Source organism: Lissotriton helveticus, chromosome 7, assembly GCF_964261635.1.
Source record: "Lissotriton helveticus chromosome 7, aLisHel1.1, whole genome shotgun sequence".
In the NCBI taxonomy this organism is placed as follows: domain Eukaryota; kingdom Metazoa; phylum Chordata; class Amphibia; order Caudata; family Salamandridae; genus Lissotriton; species Lissotriton helveticus.
Window position 1 is genome coordinate 1,689,664,120 of NC_136068.1, and position 24,078 is coordinate 1,689,688,197.

A 24,078-nucleotide genomic window follows, 5' to 3' on the forward strand; every position below is an offset into this window, starting at 1 on the left:
TCTCAAATGACATCACTGATGACATCACTGATGACATCTCATTTGACATCAATGACCACATCACTGATGACATCATTCATGTGACAATACAATGCATCTCCTCACATTTTAATATAACCTCTGTTTCACCCAGTGTTAAATACAGAGTATAATTTTTGAAACCATTGACACACCAATACTAGTTACTACATACGTACTCACTGATTCCTACGTCTACACACACATTCACTCATTCACCCATACAATCATTCATACATACAATCACTCATCTTTACAACACTATCATATGCACTCATACACCTATACAGACACTCACACTCTGCCACTCATCCATGGAGTTACTCACACACCTAGTCAGTCCTGTAAAGAATCAATCACACTTCCATTTTCTTGTCTATACAGTTAAACATAGAGCACCTTACATTTTCAAACATATACTAACACATACTTACTTTCTTATACAATCATTGATACAAGTACACATTGATCTGCACAGAGTCACACACCTCCCAGCCAGCCACACACACACTCAGTCTCCCATACAAATACTTGGACAATCAATCAATAACCCATATAGTTAATCATATAGCTACTGATCAACACATGCAGCAGTTTACAGAACATCAGACATAATGATGCACAAATTAAGACAGTTTAGTCACTAACCCATGCACTCAGTGAGACACATTTAATCACTCACTCATACATTCAGTCATGCACCTACTAAATCCTTCGTCCAGACAGTTATACATCTACTCATTCTTCAATATGTAAAACATATTTAAACTTTACAGAAACACACAGTCACTGGATGATGTCATCAGTGATGTCATCAGTGATGTCATTTGAGATGTCATCAGTGATGTCATCAGTGATGTCACTAACCATGTCATGAATGATGTAATATGTGACATCATCAGCAGTGGATTGCGGGTGCGCGATATATAGTTAGTGCAACTAACTATATATGGAATTTCAATGGTTTTGTGTGAGTAAAATAAGGTTTTTTAAATGCTAATTCCTAACTATATATGGTCTATAACCTATGGTTTTTTCAGTGAATTTTCAAGGTTTTGTAAATGCTAATTCCTAACTATATATGGTCTATAACCTATGGTTTTTTCAGTGAATATATATATATATAAAACATATATGTATGTGTGTGTATATATATATACCGCGCCAGGATACTCCTGAGTAATAGAGCGCGCAATAAAAGGCTTTATAACATAACATAACATATATTACCTACTGGCGATAGCCAGTAGGTATATATAGTTAGGATTGTTTTCCATAGGAAATCTGCAACATTCTATTGGGAATAACTTTGGCGCCGGTGGACGAATCTTCGCGAATTTCTCAAAGAAGATGGCCCGCTCCGCTCCGCTCCTTCTCTGAAAGTTTGGGGGGGATTCGTCAAGCGGGGGCCGAGATAAAAGGGGGTCCCAAAACGTGTTTTCCCCATGTTAATTTCCATAGGGCGGTTGGACTCACTTTTAGCCCCAACGGCTGAATGGTTTTCCACCAAACTTGGCAAAATTGTAGGGACTGGAAGCCTGATGTGCCTTTGCTATGTCTCAAGATATGTGCTCCAGTGGATTTTGAGTAATTTAGGTTAAAAAAATATATATATCTATAGCAGCTTACCCGTGAGCTTACCCGTACGCTTACGGTACGCTTACCGTACGCGTACCGTACGCGCACGTATGCGTACCGTACGCGTACCTCTAGCGCGCGAGCTGCATTCTGATTGGCTGCCAATGTCTGTCAACACTGAAAAACAGAAACTGTTGGCAGCCATCTTGGGCCTCGGTAGACTGAGGTACAGGAAAGGAGAAAAACAAACGTGTAGAACTCAAAAAGGGGGCAGGGTAGAAGCATCCTGACCCCCTAGGCCTGCTCAGGGGGTCCCACACAGATATTAACATATATCCCACACCCACCCCCCCACACACACCCCCCACACATACCTCACACACCCACACCTCCACCCACACCCAAACACCCCACACACCCACACACACACCTTACACCCCCACACCCCCACCTACACCCACACACCCCCACCCACACACACCTCACTCCCCCCCACACACACACACACACCTCACAGACACACCCCACACATCCCCACACACACCTCACCCCCCGCACACACACACCTCTGACACACCCCCCCCACACACACACACACACCACACACACACCTCACGCACACACACACACACCCACACACACTCCTCACACACACACACTCCTCACACACACACACCCACACACACCCCCACACACACCCACACACACCCCCCACACACACACCCACACATCCTACACACACACACCCCCACACACACCCCACACCCACCCCCCCACACACACACCACACACACACACACACACTCATTATTTTTATTTTATTTTTTTGAGGGGGTGCGCGCCCCGGTACACGTATCGGTACACGTACCGGTACGCGTACCCTGGAGAAAAAAAGAAAGACAGAGTTTTTAAAAAATGTAGCATTTTTATATAAATTGGAGGTAGTTCTGAAAAGAACTGTTTTTTTATTCTTATTGTTGTTTTATATTTTTTTATTGTTTTTTTGTACCCCGCGACTTTTTAAAAAAATATATATATTATTTTTTTGCCTTGGGGGTCCTTGTGGGACCCCCTGAGAAGGCCTAGGGGGTCAGGGTGCTTCTACTCTGGCCCCTTTGCGAGTTTCACACCTTCGTTTCACTGCTTTCTTGTGCCTTGGTTCTAACAAGGCACAAGATGGCTGCCAGGGACCCCCAGTATGCAAGGGGAATTAGTTCCCCCTCTTCAAACATGCACGGGGGCTGCGTTGCAGAGAGGTGTAAAAAAGGCCTCATTACACCTCTATGCAATGCAGCCATCTGGCGCATACTGGAGGCTCCTGGTGGGCTAGTTGGCCCCCAGGGACCCCCATTATGCAAGGGGAATTAGTTCCCCCTCTGCAAACACGCCAGGCGGCTGCGTTGCAGGGAGGTGTAACAAGGGGCATAGCCTCATTACACCTCTGCAATGCAGCCCACTGGCGCATACTGGAGGTTCCAGGTGGGCTAGTTGGCCCCCAGGGGCCCCCAGTATGCAAGGGGAATTAGTTCCCCCTCTTCAAACATGCACGGGGCTGCGTTGCAGAGAGGTGTAAAAAGGGCCGTGGCTTAATTACACCTCTCTGCAATGCAGTCCCCTGGTGCATACTGGAGATTCCTGGTGGGCTTTCAGGTCTTATATAGTTAGGAATTAGCATTAAAAAAACTTTGAAATTCACTGAAAAAAACATAGGTTTCAGGCCTTATATAGTTAGGAATTAGCATTTTAAAAACCTTTGAAATTCACTGAAAAAACCATAGGTTTCAGGCCTTATATAGTTAGGAATTAGCATTTAAAAAAACCTTGCAAATTAGGTTTCAGGCCTTATATAGTTAGGAATTAGCATTTAAAAAACCTTGCAAATTCACTGAAAAAACCATAGGTTTCAGGCCTTATATAGTTAGGAATTAGCATTTAAAAAACCTTGCAAATTCACGGAAAAAAACATAGGTTTCAGGCCTTATATAGTTAGGAATTAGGCACAAGAAAGCAGAAAAACAAACGTGTAAAACACAAAAAGGGGGCAGGGTAGAAACACCCTGACCCCTTAGGGCTGCTCAGGTGGTCCCACTAGGATATTAATATATTTAAACGTTATCCGCTAATAGAATTAGCATTTAAAAAACCTTTGAAAATCACTGAAAAAACCATAGGTTTCAGGCCTTATATAGTTAGGAATTAGCATTTAAAAAACCTTTGAAATTCACTGAAAAAACCATAGGTTTCAGGCCTTATATAGTTAGGAATTAGCATTTAAAAAACCTTTGCGAATTCACTGAAAAAACCATAGGTTTCAGGCCTTATATAGTTAGGAATTAGAATTTAAAAAACCTTTGAAATTCACTGAAAAAACCATAGGTTTCAGGCCTTATATAGTTAGGAATTAGCATTTAAAAAAACCTTTGAAATTCACTGAAAAAACCATAGGTTTCAGGAGTTATATAGTTACGAATTAGCTTTTAAAATACCTTTGAAATTTACTCAAAAAACTATAAGTTTTAGTGGTACTAACTATAACTTGCGCGCTCGCAATCCACTGCTGATGATGTCACTTATTACATCATTCATGACATGGTCACTGACATCACCGATGACATCACTGATGACATCTCAAACTATTTATTTTTAGATATTTTATTTTTTTAATTACATTATAAATTACATCACAAAATATACTTTCTCAGAATGAATTACTTTAGTTCAAATAGTTTTCAAATAAACAATAGACTTTTAAGTACAGTAGTTACAGTTGTTGTAATGCGCAACACAATTTTAGACACAATGCAACATTGAGCTCAATGTGAATTTCTAGTTAAATGCAATTAGTTACTTTTTGGATTACTTTTTTAACCAGAAGACTAGATCCTAGATTCAGTCTTGGGATATCTCCTGTAAACAGTTGACTAAAAATGTTTTGGTTGCAGTAGTGATTTTTAAGGAATATTATTGTATTTTAAAGTTTGCCACTTTTTCAGATAGAATCACCAATGTTATCCTATGGGAGGAAATTCACTCATCAGGTAAGTAGTGTTAACGTTACTTTTTCTTACTCAGTGGTGGATCCAGGATCCAGCACGGGTGCATCTCCTGTAAACGGTCAAAAGAATGCGTTTCAGTCATACAGGCCATTTTTAAGGAATATTTTTAGTTTGTAAAAATAGAAACTTTTCTGGTGAAAACCACACAATGGATTCCTATGGAAGGAAATACAAGTTACTGGTAAGTACTGTTAGAATTACTTTTCAGGATCAGTACTGGGCTCAAAAAAGCCGCACTGAGGTCACTCCTGATAGCAGGTGAGAAAATCGGAATTCTTAGTTCTGCTGATTTTATAAGAATTTTTGTACATTTAAAAAATCGACACTTAGAAACTTTTCTGGTAAAAACCACACAATTGATTCCTATGGAAGGAAATACAAATTACTGGTAAGTACGCTTAGAATTACTTTTCAGGGTCAGTGCTGGGCTAAAAGATGACGCACGGAGTTCTCTCCTGATAACAGGTGAGTAAATAGGAATTCGTAGTTTGACTGATTTTAGAGGAATATTTGTTCAATGGTGAAGAAAGGGGGCGGGCCTGCGGTGACATGTGTGCAAACACGCCCTGTGGGGTGTTTTAAGTTGGGGAATTAATTCCTCTTCAATGCTGCAGTCCCCTGGGGGCCAACTAGCCCACCAAGTACCTCCAGTATGCGCCAGGGAGCTGCGTTGCAGAGAGGTATTCAGAGGCCACGCCCCTTTTTACAACACTCTGCAACACAGCTCAGTGGCACTTACTGGAGGTACCTGGTGGGCTAGTTGACTCCTAGGGGACCTCTGGATTGGAGAGGAATTATTTTCCCAACTTAAAACAGGCCACAGGGTGTGTTTGCACACATATCACCTTAGGCCCCGCCCCTACTTTCACCACTGTGCAAACGTGCCCCGTGACATGTTTTAAGTTGGGGGATTAAGCCCCCTTGAATCCTGAGGTCCCCTGGCGGCCAACTGCCCACCAGGTACCTCCATTATGCGCCAGGAGCTTCGTTGCAGAGATGTGTTCTGAGGCCACACCCCTTATTACACCTCTCTGCAATGCAGCTCTGTGGCGCTTACTGGAGGTACCTGGTGGGTTAGTTGGCCGCCAGGGGACCTCAGGATTCAAGGGGACTTAATCCCCCAGCTTAAAACGCATCATTGGGCGCGTTTGCACAGTGGTGAAGGTAGGGGATGGGGCCTGAGGTGATATGTGTGCAAACACGCCCTGTGGTGCGTTTTAAGTTGGGGAATTAATACATCTTCAATCCAGAGGTTCCCTCGGGCCAACTAGCCCACCAGGTACCTCCAGTATGCGCCAGGGAGCTGTGTGCAGGTGTTCAGAGGCCCCTTTTTACAACACTCTGAAAAACAGCCCATGGTGCATACTGGAGGTTCCTGGTGGGCTAGTTGGCCCCCAGCGACCCCCAGTATTCAAGGGGAGTTCGTTCCCCCTCTGCAAATGCTCCAGGTGATGCATTTGCAGAGTGTCAGAACCACAAATCTAGGTACAGATATTTGCGGAGTATGTTCCATAATAAAAGATCAGGCGTTTCCTAGCTGGAATACATAGACCAGTCTGGTCCGCAAATGGAGATACGAGATGGCACCTAAGATGGCCACCGATGGTAGAGCGGAGGTGAGCGGTCTAGCTTATGTGCCCACAGCTGCGGAGGAGTAGAGGAGCAGCGCGAGCGCCTTCATGACGACGCACTTCACTAAAGATTTCAGTCAGGAAGGTCGCCATTAGTCCAGATCCCCCAGAGTTCTTGGCCCGTTATTGAAACTAAATATTTCACCCCAATTTGTATCAGGAGAGCAGGGTGTGCTTTCAGTCGTAACTCGTCTACCGTATCTGTCACGAGTTACCGACGAGCTGAATTCCAGAGCGGTGTCGTGTGTGACACGGAATTCGACAGAGGCGGCGTTTCCTAGCAGATGTTTGAGCGGTAGAGGAAAGGCGGCTTCGAGTACAGAGCTAAGTAGACATTATTTCAGAAATTAATTAGTTATGAGAAACGAACTTACCCGGATTGAACTCTGTTGTTGTTGTAGAACCTGAAAACGAAGAAGACAAATTAGTTGTAAGGCATAAAGACAATTAAGGAATTTTTATTCATTTGAAAGTCTGTAAATACTTACCAGAAGCTGTATGCTCCACTTTATAGAAAAAAAAACCTGGAACAGGAAGAAGAAAGAAAAGTCAGTTATTTTGGAGTTCTCTAAATCACAAAGGTTGTGAATAAATGTACATAATTTACAGAGCAATATTGATTACGATTAAGGATCTGTGAGTCAAAGAACAGATTTAAAAAGGAAGACTATGAGAATAATAGTCAAAGAACAGAACAGGAATAAGCACAGAACCCCACGTAAAGAATCACTCTACAGTTAGTGAAGTAAGTGCACTTACATTAAAATAAATAGATCAATAGATTAAAAGAAGGACTAGAGGAATTAATTTCTATTTTTCTTTATCAGTAACAACTAGCTGGCGAGGAAGGCAGAATCTCACTAAATAACCAGAAGAGAAGCAAGGTCCAGGAGATCAAGGGTGGGTGAGATACACAGTAGAGTATACAAGAGCAGAGTAGAAGTATAGGTAGTAATGTTGCTTTAAATTTCTAGTTTCCACTGAAAGAAACAGAGAAGGTGTTTGCAGATAGCTGACAGAAGGAACCATACCGGACCAGTCTCTTCTTTGTTTATTATTTTATCCAATTCCCCCGTCCCCCAAGGTAATGGTTAGGAGGTTCTCGTTGAGACCTACTGGCATTGCTGAGTGGGACTAGGGATCTAGCATCTCTGTTCCCGTGCAAGAACTGGTAAGTCATTAAAGTGAATAACTTGAGTTCTGACACAGAGAGGTGCAAGGAGGTGGCTGGCCTAGTGACGATCGCGTCTTTTGTTTTAAAAAAAACATTTTTTTTTGGCCCTGAGGGTCCTTGTGGGACCCCCTTAGCAGGCCTAGGGGGTCAGGGTGTGTCTATCCTGCCCCCTTTTCGCATTTTGCGGCATTTGTTTTGGGGTTTTTGTGCCTCAAGATGGCTGCCAACACTTTCTGATTTTGACTGGTGACAGCCAATCAGCATGCAGCTCGTGCACGGCAGGGTGCGTGCAGGCTGCGCTTTGGGTACGCGGATAGATAAGCGGATACACCGCGCCCATAGATATATAAATGACTTTAACCGTCATTTTGTTAGGAACTACTGAACATATTTACACCATATTAGCAAAAGGCACAAGTCGGAACTGAGGACTACCTCTCTGCCAAATTTGGTGTAATTCCTTTCAGCCGTTCGGGCTGTAGCCGTGTCTAAAGGTCCGATGGGAAATTGCATGGGGAAAACATGTTTTGGGACTCCCTTTTTTTCTCGGTCCCCGCTTGACCAATCGCCCCCAAACTTTCAGGGAAGGAGCGGAACCGAGCTGGCCAAAAGTTTGGAAAATTCCAAGAAGATTCATCAATTGACACCAAAGTTATTGCCAATAGAATGTTGCAGTTTTCCTATGGATATTAGGTCCTAACTATAACTACCTACTGGCGACCGCCAGTTGGTAATATATACCTATACCTACCTACTGAACAATCACAAATAGGTAACATATATATATATATACACACACACACACACACATATACATTTATATTCACTGAAAAAAACAAAGGTTAAATGGACGTTCTAGTTAGAAAATAGAATTTTAAAAAAACACATACATTCACACAAAAACAAAGGTTTTAGGGACATTATAAATAGGGTCAGATTTTAGTCATCCAAAACCAGGGAAATTTAGCCATTTTATTTACCTGAGTCAAATATAACTTGCGCCCCCCACAATGCACTGCTTATGACCTCACATATATTAAATCACTCATGACATGGTCAGTGACATCACTGATGACATCAGTGATGACATCTCAAACAACATCACTGATGACATCAGTGATTCAGTCCCGAGGAGTCCCCGGGGCTGCAGGGGGCCCTCGAGAAGGCCTCCGATCATTATATTTATTACCCTCGGGGACCTGGGCCAACCGGGACTTAATTAAACGAAGCAGGGCAACCCACACTTAGTTTCTTTTAAATTTTTGGTGGGACTTGTGGATCCAATATAACTCTTGCCAAAATAAAATATTTTGGGGGCAATGGGGGTTTCTGTGGGACCCCCTAAATAGGCCTAGGGGGTCACAGTGTTTCTACCCTGCTCCCTTTTTTTAATGTTTTTGCTTGTGAAATGTTGGCAGCCAATCGGATCTCAGGAATGTGATCGGCAGGGGTCGCAAAGCCACCATGACCACAGTTGTATATCTGAGAAATATTAAAATTTCTCAGGAACTACTGAACGGATTTACACCATTTAACAAAATGAGTGCTATTGGAACCAAGAGCTACATTTTGCCAAATTTTGTGTAATTCCGTAAAGTATTTCAGGCTGTAGCCGTGTCTGACGTTTCCCAAGGAAATTAACATGGAGAAAAAGCATTTTGAGACCCCCTTTTTCTCAACCCCCATTTAATGGATCACCCTGAAGTTTTCAAGACTGCAGCTGACATAACTGATCCATTAGTATTGAAAATGTCATGAAGATTGGTCAAACGGAGCCTAAGTTATGGGCAAATCAAAAAATGTTCTGCCGACCGCCAGTAGGTGATATATAAATATATATATTCACTGAAAAAAACTAAGGTTTTCAGGGAGTTTAGAGTTACTCTGACATTTCACTCGAACAAAACCAGAGAAATTCATATCTGAGCTAACTATAAGTCACGCCCCCACAATGCACCGTTTTTGACCTCACATATTATGTCACTCATGACATGGTCAGTGACATCACTGATGACATCTCAAAAGACATCACTGATGACATCATCCACAGAAACTCTGACACACCCACTCACACCACCATGTTACCCTTCATACACCCACTCCAACTTTCACTCTAACATTCTCAAAACCATTTACACACCCATACCAGTACTTACATACCCACTCACTGATTCACTGGTCTATGCACCCATCCACTCATACACCAACTCACTCACCAATATAGCCACTATTATATCCACTCATACATTACTTGAGATAACGGGAGAGGTAATTGCCGCCAACCACGCCTCCTGTTGCCTACAGTAAATGTAACTCAGCAGGATAGCTCACACCTGGAAGGAGGCCACACCCCTTTGCTCCACCACTCCCCAAAGGGGCCTTCTGGCACACTACTAGTAGGGGGATACAATTCCCTAAGCTTTTTAGGGTCGTTGGTGGCCAACTGGACCACCGGTTACCTCTAGTAAGACCCACACAGCTGCAGAGGCTTATATGGACTAGGATTAAGGTTAATACAACCTAATCATGTTTTAAACCCCACTTTTCTCTACCAGAGCTCGCAATGCCTCAATGAGTGTATCAGTGTCTTTTAGGGCAGAAGATGACAAATGTAAGGAAGCCTATAGGTAGTACACCGCATCTGTTTTACACTGCATGCTCTCCCAATGTGCATAGTTTAACCCCTCCCATGCTGGTGATGGAACCGCTCCGTCACCAGCCACGGACGCGCTGTGCTGATGACGGAGCGGTTCCGTCAGGGCCTGCTCAACACACCTGCGTGGCGCCGATTCCGCGCCTGCGCTGGACGTTCTGTTGAGCGAGCGGGGACGTGATGGAACTGCTCCGTCATCAGCACAGCACACCTGAGGCTTGTGACGGAGCGGTTCCGTCACGAGCATGGGAGCGCCGCGTAGTCCCCCCACCCCTCTAGCGCTGCGGTGGAATTGCCGCCGCAGCGAAGGGGTTAAGCTGCATGCATCACTGGTTGTTCATTATACATGGCAACCACATATAAAGCTATGTGTTCAATTGCTTCCATGACTCCTGCCTAGCTAAGAGATCTGAGGTTGTGGGACTGAAGACTGAAGTAACTCTGACATATCTGATGCAAGGTTGCAGTCAGATATTCAAACTTGACAGGGTACGCTTTCAGTTTAAAGCACACACCTCACTAAGTATGGCCTACTTGTAGTGTACTGTTGAAGACACTTATATGGACTAGGATAGAGGTAAATATATCTTGAAAATTTTAATAAGCTCACTTTTCTCTATGAGTTTCATTAGAGAGGCAGAGCTCGCAATGCCAGGCCCAAACCAAAATTAAAGACCGACTCCCGTCACGCCACTTTTGTGAGTTTCAGCATCTTTCTAGAAACCTCAATGAGTGTGTCAGTGCCTTTTGAGGGGCAATATAACACATGAAAATAAGCCTATAGCTACTAGATTACCTCTGTTTCACACTGCATGCTCTCCAAATGTGTGTAGTAGAAGCAGTATGCATCACTTGATGTTCATTATACTGGCCAGCAATGATAAAGCTGTCTGTTCAAGTGCTTCCATGTCTCCTGCCTAGCTAAGAGATCTGTGCATTGGAAACTGAATGGTGAAGTAGCTCTGACAAGATTTGAACAAGAGTATGATAGACTGTCTAGTTTTTAAGTTAGGGTGATCAGCTACAACACACATGTCAGACTGCACGTAGAAGTGCAGACATGCCTAAGACAAGATAGGAATCAGACATTCAAACTTGATACAGTGCGCTTTCAATTTAAAGCACGCACTCACTATGTACGACCTACTTGCAGCGTACCATTGCATAGAGTTATATGGACTATGTTACAGGTTAATACATGTTCCAACATTTCTTAAAGCTCACTTCTTTTACCAGTTTCATTAGAGAGGCAGAGTTCACAATGCCAGGCCTAAGCGTAAATAAAAGGCCGACTCCTGTCATGCCACCTCTTGTGAGTCTCAGCACCTTTCTAAAGACTTCATAGAGTGTGTTAGTGCCTTTTTTGATGCATGTAAAAAAGTTTACAGATACTAGACTACTTCTGTTTCACACCACATGCTCTGCAAAAGTATATAGTAGAGGCTGCATGGATCACTTTCGCCTCATTATACAGGGCAGCTAGGTGTGAATCTGTGTGTTGAAGTGCTTCCGTGATGTCTGTGTAACTAACAGATCAGTGCTTTGGGACTGAATGCTAATGTTGCTCTGAAAAATAATTTGTGCAGGGGAAAAATAGATTGTATAGTGTTTAAGTTAGGCTCATCATCTGCTCCACACATGTCAGACTATATTTACAAGTAGTGACAATATTGCAACATGTTTTAAACCTCACTTTTCTCTACCTTTTTAATTAGACAGGCAGATCTCACAATGCCAATCCTCACCCAAAATGAAAGGCATACACCTGTCGTGCCACTCTTGTGAGCATCAGCATCTTACTAGAAACCTCAATGAGTGTGTCAGTGCCTTTTTAGGGGCACGATTACACAAGTAAAGAAGCCCATAGGTACTAGACTACCTCTTTTTCTCACTGCATGGTCTCTAAATGTGTGTAGAAGAAGCTGTGTAAGTCAATTCCTGCTCATCTCTTTATACAGGGTAGCCAGGTATGAAACTGTTTGTTCAAACTCTTTCATGAGGTCTACCTAGCAAACAGATATTTGCATCTCAGACTGAAAGGTAAAGCAGCTCTGACAATATTTGTCCAGTGTAATGATAGACTGTATAGTTTTTAAGTTAGGGTCATCTGCTGCAGCACACATGGCGGGCAACACGTACAAGTAGAAACATACTCGAGACATCATAGCCATCAGACATTCAAACTTCACAGAGTACGCTTTTAGTTTAAAGCACACACCTCACTATCTACGTCCTTCTAGCAGTGTACCATTACAGAAATGTACATGGACTTGGGTAGAGGTTAATCTATCTGGCAACATGTTTTAAACCTACCCTTTCTCTACCATTTTATGAGAGAGACAGAGCTTTCAATGCCTGTCCTATCCCATCATGCCACTCTTCTGAGTGTTAGCATCTTTCCATAGACCTCAAAGAGTGGGTCAGTGTCTTTTTAGGGGCGAGATTACACTCAGGGAGCTGCTAACATGCAGCTCCCTTGGTGTAAAAAGTAAAATGCTCTTGCTTGTTCAAACCGGAGCACTTCTTTGCTATGACATAGTGGGAGCACTGTTCCCACCATGCCATAGCAAACTTCAATGTCCATGGGGTGGGAACCCAGGACATTGCTGGAGCCGACCTTTGGGAGTGGCGGTCCCCAGGGCTTTGGAGGGCTCCTGGAGGGGGGCCACATTGCCCCCTTCCTTTGATCACATTTTCCCAGGGGAGTTAGTGGCCTTTGGGAAAGGCGGTCCAGGAGCCCCCCACATTGTTTTAATGAGCATTGGGGAGGTGGTGGACCCTGGGATAGGGGGTTTAGCGAGGAACCCCCATCATAATTGGAAGTAGCCCATGGGAGGTTGCGGTCCCCGGGCTGCATGTAGGCTCAGTGAGCCTGACTACATTAAGGAAAAGTGCCCAGAGAGGTTGTGGTCCCCAGGGCAAGGGCAGTCCACGAGGCCCCGCCAATATAATTTTCAATAGGTGCTGGTCCCCGGGTCTGGGGGGTACACGAACCACTACCACATTGTTTTAATGAGACTTGGGGAGGTGAGGGTCCCGTGAATACTGTGATTTTGAGGATATTTATTTTTTTCTTTAAGGGTTTTATGCTGTGGCAGGTTTCCAGGGGGGCACAACGACCATGGCTTGGGTTTGAGGGTTTTCCTACCCTGCACCCTTTTCTTTATTTCCACCTTTTTTTGTGACTCATTAGGCCGAGTCCCAAGATGGATGCCAACACTTCCTGGTTGAAGTGTTGGCAGCCAATCAGTGTAATTCATTTCCCTGCACAAGCTCGTCTTTGTTTGCGAAGACTTTGCGACTATAGATATAACTATAACTTGACACTTAGATTTCTCAACAACTACTTAACCGACTGACACCAAATAAGCAAAAGCCACTTCCTTGAACCAACATCCACCTCCATGATAAATTTTGTGTAAGTCTATTGAGCAGTACGGGCTGTAGGTGTGGCTAGAATTTCCTATGGGAATTAAAATTACAAAGGCACCCTTATGTCGCACCCCAAATTCTCGGTTCCCACTGCACATATCACCTCCAAACTTTCAATGACAAAGAGAACCTACCTTGATACTTTTTTGGGAAACTTTCATGAAGATTGGTCAAACAACGTCAAAGTATAGGCAAGTCAAAAAAATGGAAACATGGTCCTAAATAAAACTACCTACTGGCCATTGTAACTGCACTGCTGTGAAGGCTATTTCCCCTTTTAGAAGCATGCAGTTTGGTAGGGTTTCTTACAATAGCACAATTGGGCATTGCATGGACATAAAATGTACAATTTTGTAAGCTTTCTGATTGACTTCTCATCCTAGGTAAACACGTTTCAAGTCGTTCTAACCACTGATGGCAATCTTACATTCACCATCTTCAACTATTATCACATTCAGTGGACAAGTGGAAGATCTACTGGTGGAGACAGAAACACTGGCCTCGGTGGCACTCCTGCTCAGGTATGGGCAAAGCACACTAAAAGGAGAATAGACTGTGAACATTCCAGGAGCATTTCTCAAAACCACAGCATAAATCTCTTCAAGGTATACAAATCTTGAGGTTGGGGTATGAGTTATTTTGGTACGCTACCTCATTTTGTATTATGTGCTAATGGAAGTCCCAACTTGTGCACTGTGCTTGGGGGGTGGAGAGGGGATAGACATTCAATTCTAGAATATCATTAAGCAAGACACTGAAGTATTATTTAGCAAAACAGTGAAGAATTAATTAGAATGCTACTGTTAAAAGTCAAAGGGTCTTTATAAAGAAAGACCTTGTAAATTCTGATATGTTAGGGCCGGATTTTGAGTTTGGCGGCCTTCCAGCTGGCTCACCAATTTGCCTGTCTGAGGAAGACCGTCAAGCCTACGCCTTCTCGCCTACCCAATTAAGAGTTTGTGGCTGGGCAGGATTACAGCCAGCAGTCATGCTGCTACTTAGGGACCGCATCGGGTGCACTGTGTGGCATGCACCATGTTGTACATGCCACAGAGTGCGCTCATGGTGGTCCAATCCCATGGGACACAAAATGTGCGACCCCGCACACACCTCCATGGGCAGATTCACCCAGGAGGCCTGTTTGGGCCCCCTTCCATGCATTTCCGCCACCCTTTTCGTGGAGGGGTCCTCGCCATGAAATGGGCAATGGAAATGCAGGTCCTATTCCGCTCGGTGGTGCCGGTATCAACACTACCACCATTTACAGACCCTTTCACTACTGCCACTGTCATTGGATCCTAGATCCCAGCAGAGATGGCAATCTTGTGGCGGTCCCCCTGCCACCATTGCAATTGGACAGGAGACCTGACACGATTGCGGTTGGTCAGACCGCCATCCTTGGGTACAGCCGTCCCAGGTCTGTCATACACATACTTAGGACTATAGCCTTACAATTCCAGGAATTGCTACCAGGGTTGTCAACCAGATTTCATACTTCATACACAGCCAGCATCCATGGAGACATGCCGCTAATGTTATTAATGTCATATTTTTCCGCAATATATTAACGTTACTTTTATCCCATTTACTCCTCTTAGGCTGGCATGTGTGGTAGTGGCCGTATGCAGTATTACAACATTCCAGTCTCTATGACACCAGATATCTTGCACATTGGATCCGCAAGCAATATCAACATGACAGGCCGTTGGGTTTTTCGAGTAGATCAGCTCTCTTTACCCAATGGTTGTATTTTTAAAAGTAAGTTGTTGCTGCTTTTATTAATGCGTCAGTAGTGCTATGTTGCTACTGCTTTGAATGAGTTACCCATTGGATGAAAACATATATTTGCATGTGCCAAGCTTCTTTGCTTACTTTAAATCTATTATCATTATGCAATGAATGGCTAGACAGAAAAGAAGCGCACATTGTTAAGGCTTAGAACATGTGCTTGCTACTGTTTTAGCCCAGAGTTTCCAAAGAGCGTTTTTTGTATAGCAAAATACTTTGGCAATGTTTGAAAAATCTTCACAAAACATTCCAAATAAAACGTTCTGCCACTTCACCTCATTCCTTGACATGTTCACTCTGTCCTGAATTTGAATTGAAAAAAATCATATAAGGGGGCAGGAATGGGATACTCTGACTTCATTGCACTACTTAGGGGAACCAGGGGGGATCTTCCATATCCACTGATGGGGGAGCAAAAATAAAATGTGCTGTGGGTAGCACAGTACACTTCTGGGGCCCAGCAGGACCCTGGAGTGAGGTACTGTGGAATTCCTGAGGAAGCTGCCTGAGGGAGGTGACACCCCCATAGTTCTGTGGGACCATGCAGGCTTCTGTAAGTAAAGCTTATAAGGTCCTGCAGTGCCATGTATGCAAAGCTTCTACAGTGGTACCACATGAGTACAGTGGTACTGCAAAAAATATGTATTTAAATAAATAAATTTGGGTTTGGGCCTGCATGGGATTGGCCATCCATAAAGGGGTTGGTCATCAACATGGGTTGGGGGTACGATCTGGCTGCATGGCTATGTACAGAAAGTGTTTGGCCATTGTGGCATGTTGGGTGGCAAAGGGGGTTGGTAGAATATAATTTAAAAAAACTGAAATTCACTGAATAAGAAACAAAGTTTAAAGGGGTGATATAGCTAGAGATGGTAATAACACCTTATTTTATGTTAAATAAACCCCTAGATATTCACTGAGAAAACCAAAGGTTAAAGTGACGTTATAGTTAGGTATGATAAATAATAAGATCTTACCTTATATTGATCATGACTCACGACCAGGTCATGAGTAATGTAATATGTGATGTTATCATCAGTGAATTACGGGAGCACAAGTTATAGTAAGCTCAGCTAACAATAACGGCCAAATTTCTCTGGTTTTGTACGAGTAAAATGTCCAACTAACTATAACGTCACTAAAACCTGTGTTTTTTTCAGTGAATTTCAAAGGTTTTTCAAATGCGAATTCCTAACTATAACTGTAGAATCTTCTACAACAATTAAAATCACTCTTTTAAAATACATATATCATACACTATTAAAAATGCATTGTGTTATTTATGTGAACTATTTAAATGTATATTTACTTAAAATAATGCTTTTAATTCTGTGAAAGGTGTTTTACTGTATTGGTATGCTATTTTTGTATTTTTTTTTTTTTTAAAAAGGAGTCGTTCACCCTATGCAAACCTACACAATGGGTATGAGGATTCAGGGTGCGCAAATTCTGCTAGCGCGTATTTCCAGAATGGCACAGGAGTTGCGACTGCGGCATAATTTCAAAAGTATGAAATATCATTGTAGAAATTTTAAATATTCGTTTTTGTTAAAGACTTTTAGTAATATACTTTAGAAAACAATTTACAAGCAGGAATTTATAATTTATAATTAACTGTACGAGATTTCATAATTGCGCAACTTATTTGTGTGTAGGATGTGCGAACCGTACCCGCACGTGTTTCCAGGGTCACGCAGCAGTGGCAACTCCGGCATCATTTTCAAAGTGTGAAATATCACTGTACAAAGTTTAAATATACATTTTGCTTCAACACTTTCACTAATCGATCTCCGCTTCCCAGCAGAGTGGTCGCTCCCCTGAGACCGTGGTATCGTTATTGCAGCGCTTTGCCCATAACTACTGCCAGCTGTGTGTTCTGACCGCCGCTTTGTATATCTTTGATGTTAATTTGCCAGCGTTATCTGCATTGTTTATTATTTGCCTAATTCATCCCAGCATTTGCGTTCTCCCCAAGCGCTATCGGCGCTCAGACCCCTCCGCCTCCATTTTGGTGATTGTTGTCCTCCGTAGCTAGCCCGCCCCGCCTCCCAGCTGAGACGCCCTCCCACAGACAACAAACAGCGCTCCAGCACCTGGAAGCGCCGTGACTCGATCTCCGCTTCCCAGCAGAGTGGTCGCTCCCCTGAGACCGTGGTATCGTTATTGCAGCGCTTTGCCCATAACTACTGCCAGCTGTGTGTTCTGACCGCCGCTTTGTATATCTTTGATGTTAATTTGCCAGCGTTATCTGCATTGTTTATTATTTGCCTAATTCATCCCAGCATTTGCGTTCTCCCCAAGCGCTATCGGCGCTCAGACCCCTCCGCCTCCATTTTGGTGATTGTTGTCCTCCGTAGCTAGCCCGCCCCGCCTCCCAGCTGAGACGCCCTCCCACAGACAACAAACAGCGCTCCAGCACCTGGAAGCGCCGTGACTCGATCTCCGCTTCCCAGCAGAGTGGTCGCTCCCCTGAGACCGTGGTATCGTTATTGCAGCGCTTTGCCCATAACTACTGCCAGCTGTGTGTTCTGACCGCCGCTTTGTATATCTTTGATGTTAATTTGCCAGCGTTATCTGCATTGTTTATTATTTGCCTAATTCATCCCAGCATTTGCGTTCTCCCCAAGCGCTATCGGCGCTCAGACCCCTCCGCCTCCATTTTGGTGATTGTTGTCCTCCGTAGCTAGCCCGCCCCGCCTCCCAGCTGAGACGCCCTCCCACAGACAACAAACAGCGCTCCAGCACCTGGAAGCGCCGTGACTCGATCTCCGCTTCCCAGCAGAGTGGTCGCTCCCCTGAGACCGTGGTATCGTTATTGCAGTGCTTTGCCCATAACTACTGCCAGCTGTGTGTTCTGACCGCCGCTTTGTATATCTTTGATGTTAATTTGCCAGCGTTATCTGCATTGTTTATTATTTGCCTAATTCATCCCAGCATTTGCGTTCTCCCCAAGCGCTATCGGCGCTCAGACCCCTCCGCCTCCATTTTGGTGATTGTTGTCCTCCGTAGCTAGCCCGCCCCGCCTCCCAGCTGAGACGCCCTCGCCCCTCCCCCCCATCCTCAATATATGACAGTAGTTCCCGCGCGCAGCGTTTACGCGCAGCGACCGCGCCCAACCCGCGCCGAAGGTGCGCCAAAGGTAAGCCCGTCTACGCCCGTCCGCGCCTGGACCGCGCCCAGCGCCAGAGCCCCTGCCCCTCGCGCTGCCCAGTCCTCCCGCATTACCTACGATGCCGCCTCCCTCCTAGCCCTTAACCCCGGCCGCGCCCCCACCTGCGTCCAAGCCGCTCCCGGACGCACCCATGGACCTTTCTCATGCTACTCCTGCAAATTCAGCGGCACCGACAACATCTCCGCTACGACCACTACGCAGATTCCCAACCCCAACCACCTACAATGCATCCTTCTCAACACCCGATCGGTGCACAGGCACGCCATTGACCTATGGAACCTACTAGACACCATCTCTCCGGACGTCGCCTTCCTAACAGAAACATGGATGAATGCTTCCTCCGCACCAGATATCACCATTGCCATCCCTGAAGACTATAAGATCACCCGCAAAGACCGTACCAGCCACACAGGAGGAGGAATCGCTATCGTCCATAAGAAATCTATCCGCATCTCAACTAGCTCTGACGCCAACCTCGCCAACTCCGAACACCTTCACTTCCAGATCCACATCGACCCCAAAACTACACTCAGAGGCACTCTCCTCTACAGACCACCAGGACCCCGCGCAAAATTCAGTGAAGACATCACGGACTTCATCTCTCCACACGCGCTCCCCTCCAAAGACTATATTCTTCTGGGAGACCTCAACTTTCACCTTGAAAAGATAAACGACCACAACACCGCCACCCTCGTGGACAACCTCGCCAACCTCGGACTTAAACAACTAGTCATTTCCCCCACCCACATCGCAGGTCACACACTCGACCCCATCTTCACATCCAGCAATCATGTCTCCTTCAGCCACACTACGGATCTCCTATGGACCGACCACAGCTGCGTTCACTTCACCTACAACAAGCCGAAACCCATCAACCACTCCCAACCTACCCTGCAAAGAAACTGGAACAAAATCACCACGGACCAAATCTCCGCATCGCTCCTTCAAAACTCCCCAGCCCTCTCTTCTAACGCCAACGAAGCCGCCGCCAACCTCACCCTATGGCTATCCAACACCGCCGACACCTTAGCTCCACTGAAAAAACGTCAAAGCAAACCTGGCAGCAAGAAAGCCTCATGGTTCAACGACGATCTCAAGAAGTCCAAGAAACTCTGCCGATCCCTTGAAAAGGCCTGGAAAAAAGACCCAACCACCAGCACCAAGGACGCCTTCAAAAGCGCCACCCGCACTCACCACCAACTGATCCGAAAAGCCAAGAAAACAGCATTCAAGGATCGACTTGACAACAACGCCCACAACAGCAAGGAACTTTTCATCATCGTCAAGGAATTTTCCAATCCCTCGGCCAACTCCAACGACATCACCCCCTCTCAAACCCTCTGCGACTCCCTAGCCTCTTTTTTCCACAACAAGATTGCAGACATCCACAACAGCTTTGACAACCAACCCGAAAACCAACACACCCTACCATCTGCTGACCATCTTCCCCCCATGAACACCCTTAACGTCTGGAACCCAATCTCCACTGAGGACACCATCCGCTTGATGAACTCCATCCACTCAGGATCCCCCACAGACCCATGCCCTCACCACATCTTCAACAAAGCAGACTCCGTGATAGCACCGCACCTCCGAGACGTCATCAACTGCTCCTTCAACTCCGCTACCTTCCCAGAAGACTGGAAACACGCCGAACTCACCGCCCTTCTGAAAAAACCAACAGCGGACCCCACCGAACTAAAAAATTACCGCCCCATCTCGCTTCTTCCATTCCCGGCCAAAGTCATCGAGAAAACCGTCAACAACCAGCTCGCCGCCTTCCTCGAAGCCAACAAATCCCTCGACCCCTCACAATCTGGCTTCAGAGCAAAACACAGCACTGAGACCGCCCTCATCGCAGCAACAGACGACATTCGAACTCTACTGGACAATGGAGACACAGTCGCCCTCATCCTCCTCGACCTCTCTGCAGCATTCGATACAGTCTGCCACAGCACCCTTCTACAACGCCTCAATAACATCGGAATCCAAGGAAAAGCACTTGAATGGATCACCTCGTTCCTCACCGGAAGAACCCAGAGAGTCCGCCTTCCTCCATTCAAGTCCGAGGCCTCTGAAGTCATCTGCGGCGTACCTCAAGGATCCTCACTCAGCCCCACCCTTTTCAACGTATACATGAGCCCCCTCGCGGCCATCGCACGCCAACACAACCTCAACATCATCTCTTACGCGGACGACACTCAACTGATCCTTTCTCTCACCAATGACCCCAGCACCGCCAAAACTAACCTACACGAAGGAATGAAAGAAGTTGCCGAATGGATGAAACAAAGCCGTTTGAAACTGAACTCAGACAAAACACAAGTCCTCATTTTAGGTACATCCCCCTCTGCTTGGGACGACTCCTGGTGGCCGGAAGCCCTCAGAAAAGCACCCATCCCGACAGACCACGCACGGAACCTTGGCGTTATCCTGGATTCCTCACTCTCAATGAACAGACAAGTCAGCGCCGTATCCTCTTCCTGCTTCAACATTCTTCGCATGCTCAGAAAAACATTTCGCTGGATCCCCTCCGAAACAAGGAAAACAGTCACCCACGCTCTGGTCACGAGCCGACTGGACTACGGAAACACCCTCTACGCAGGTACCACCGCTAAACTCCAGAAGAAACTCCAACGAATCCAAAACGCCTCAGCCAGGCTCATATTAGACATCCCACGCAACGAACACATCTCTGGTCACCTTAAAGACCTCCACTGGCTACCCGTCAATAAAAGGATCACTTTCCGACTGCTTACCCACGCACACAAATCACTCTACGACATCGGACCAGATTGCCTCAACTCTCGACTGTCTTTCTACACCCCCTCCCGCCAACTACGTTCTTCCAGCCAAGCCAAGCCACTGTTCCTCGCATCAACAAGACCACCATGGGAGGTAGATCCTTTTCATACTTGGCTGCTAAAACATGGAACTCACTCCCCGCTTACCTTCGCCTCACCCAGAACCACCTAGCGTTCAGAAAACAGCTTAAAACATGGATATTTGACAAATAATCCTCCTCCCCTTCCTAAGCGCCTTGAAACCCTCTGGGTATGTAGTGCGCTATACAAATTTCATGACTTGACTTGACTAATACACTTTAAAAATATTTTATTAACACCTATTTATAGTTTGCTATTATGTACACGAAATGTAACTTCTGCTTGGTTTAAAAACATTTCATTCTGTTTGAGGGAGGATCTAACACCAATTTTAGCTCTTTTAATATTTGTCTACTTTCCTGGCAAGACCTGATTATTCTAGCTTCTTGCACTTTCTTTTTTGGGTGTGTTTATTTAACTTTTTTTGTGAAAAATGTCATCCAGTCATCCAGAAGAAATGTCCTCGAAGAGGTAGATGATGTGGAGTAGCCTGTGAAAAAAAGAAAGGAGAGTGTTGTTTGGGCTTTCTTACTATGCCAGATGGTGTGAAAAAGGTAATCGCAAGGAAGGTTACTTGCAAGTTGTGCAAAAAAGTACTATCAAGAGGATCTGAACAAAGTACTCTTGCAGAACATCCTCAATGAAAACGCACTTGGAGACCATTCACCCAGTTCATTTGACTAAATAAATCTTGCAGAGAGAAAAAAATTAACAAGCTGCCCAGGTTGACCCAAGTACTCAATCTACATCAACTGCAGGAGTTCCACCTTCACCTCGGCCACACATTTTCACTGAGCTTATGGATGCTACAATGAATTGTCAAAAGTGTGATGCAAAACTCTGCATTGGGGAGCCATGCATTGATGTTATACTCAATGCACTTATCTGCTCCCAAATATTCTTTTCTTTTTTTTCAAATAGGTATAATGGACTCTTGAAGTTAGTTTTGTTTAAAAATAAAAAGACAAAAACACACAAAAAACTGTTAGAAATTAAAAAATGTTTTAAATTGTTAAAAAAAATTAAAATAGTTCTTACTTAACCACATAAACTGGTAACAAATGGAAAAATTGCATGAGTGCAGGGATATTTTGCCTGAGTTATTGCAGGAGTACTTGTATAGTGGCTGGGTGATTGCATGAGTGCATTGGAAGTGCCTGTGTGACTGCATCAGTACATGGCTACTGCCTGGGTAATAGGAGGAGTGCATTTGTACTGTCTGACAGATTACAAGAGTGAAGGGGTAGTGCATGAGTGCATGTATGAGTGCTTGCATTCTACCTTTGTGGTCCTATGGGTGTATGGGTAGTGCATGAGAGATTGGAGGAGTGCATGAGTACTGCCTATGTGATTGCAGGAGTACATAGGTAGTGCTTGTGAGATTGCATGAGTGCATGTGTAGTACGTGGGTGATTGGATGAGTACATGGGTACAGCCTGGGTGATTGCATATGTACATGGGTAGTACCTGGGTGATTGGAGTAGTACATGTATATTGCTTGGGTCATTGCATGAGTGCCGAGGTATGGTCTGAGTATATGGATGAATGCATCAATACTGTATTAGTGATTGCATGAGTGCATGGGTACTGCCTGAGTAATTGGAAGAGTGCATGTGTACTGCCTGGGTGATCGGAGAACTGCATGGGTAGTGCCTGAGTGCATAGATGAATGCATGGATAGTGCCTGAGTGATTGCATGAGTAGATGGGTAGTGTCTGGGTGGTAGAAGGAGTGCATTGGTAGTACATGTGTGAATGCATGAATGCAGGTATAGCGCTTGAGAGCATGGATGACTGCATGGGTAGTATTTGGGGGAATGGATGAGTGCATGGGTAGTGCCTGGGTGATTGCATGAGTGCATGGCTACTGCCTGGGTGGCTGGAGGAGTGCATATGTACTGCCTGAGTGATTGCAAAAGTGCAGGGTTAGAGACTGAGTGCATCAATAAGTGCATAGTAGTCTCTGGGTGATTGGATGAGTGCATGGGTAGTGTCTGGGTGATTGCAAGAGTGCAGGGGTAGTGCTTGAGCACATGGATGAGTGTATGGATAGTTCCTGGGAGCTTGCTTGAGTGCATGGTTAGTGTGTGGGTGATTGGAGGAGTGTATGGGTGATTGGAGGAGTTCATGGGTAATGTTGGGGTGATTTAAGGAGTGCATTAATAGCGCCTGTGTGTTTGCATGAGTGCAGGGGTAGTACCTGAGGGCATGGATGAGTACACGGGTAGTATTTGAGAGAATGAATGAATGCATAGGTAGTGCCTGTGTGAATGTATGAGTGCATGGCTACTGCCTGGAAGATTGGAGGAGTGCATGTGTAGTGCCTGAGTGAATGCAAGAGTGCAGTTGTAGTCCCCGAGTGCATTGATGAGTGCATGGGTAGTGCCTGGGTGATTGCATGACTGCATGGGTAGTGTCTGGGTGAATGAAGGAGTGCATGGGGAGTACCTGTGTGATTGCATGAGTACAGGGCTAGCACCTGAGGGCATGGATGAGTGCATAGGTAGTATTTGACAGAATGGATGAGTGCATGGGTAGTGCCTGGGTCATTGCATGAGTGAATTACTTTTGCCTGGGAGATTGGAGGAGTGTACTGCATGAGAGAATATAAGACTGTAAGGGTAGTGCCTGAATGCAAGGAAGAGTGGATGGTTAGTGTCTGGGTGATTGCATGACTGCATAGGTAGTGCAT

The 24,078-nt window shown here is 45.0% G+C and overlaps 1 protein-coding gene across 1 annotated transcript in view; it reads left to right on the top strand.

Moving 5' to 3' along the window:
- The window catches only part of LOC144769636 (alpha-tectorin-like), a 118,271-nt gene extending 95,946 nt beyond the window's left edge, over positions 1–22,325 (top strand). The window contains exons 3-5 of the mRNA XM_078653810.1: positions 13,926–14,063; positions 15,141–15,300; positions 22,309–22,325. Of these exons, the coding sequence (XP_078509936.1) occupies positions 13,926–14,063; positions 15,141–15,300; positions 22,309–22,325 (315 nt within the window). The remainder of the gene's footprint in view (positions 1–13,925; positions 14,064–15,140; positions 15,301–22,308) is intronic.
- Positions 22,326–24,078: the final 1,753 nt, after the last annotated feature.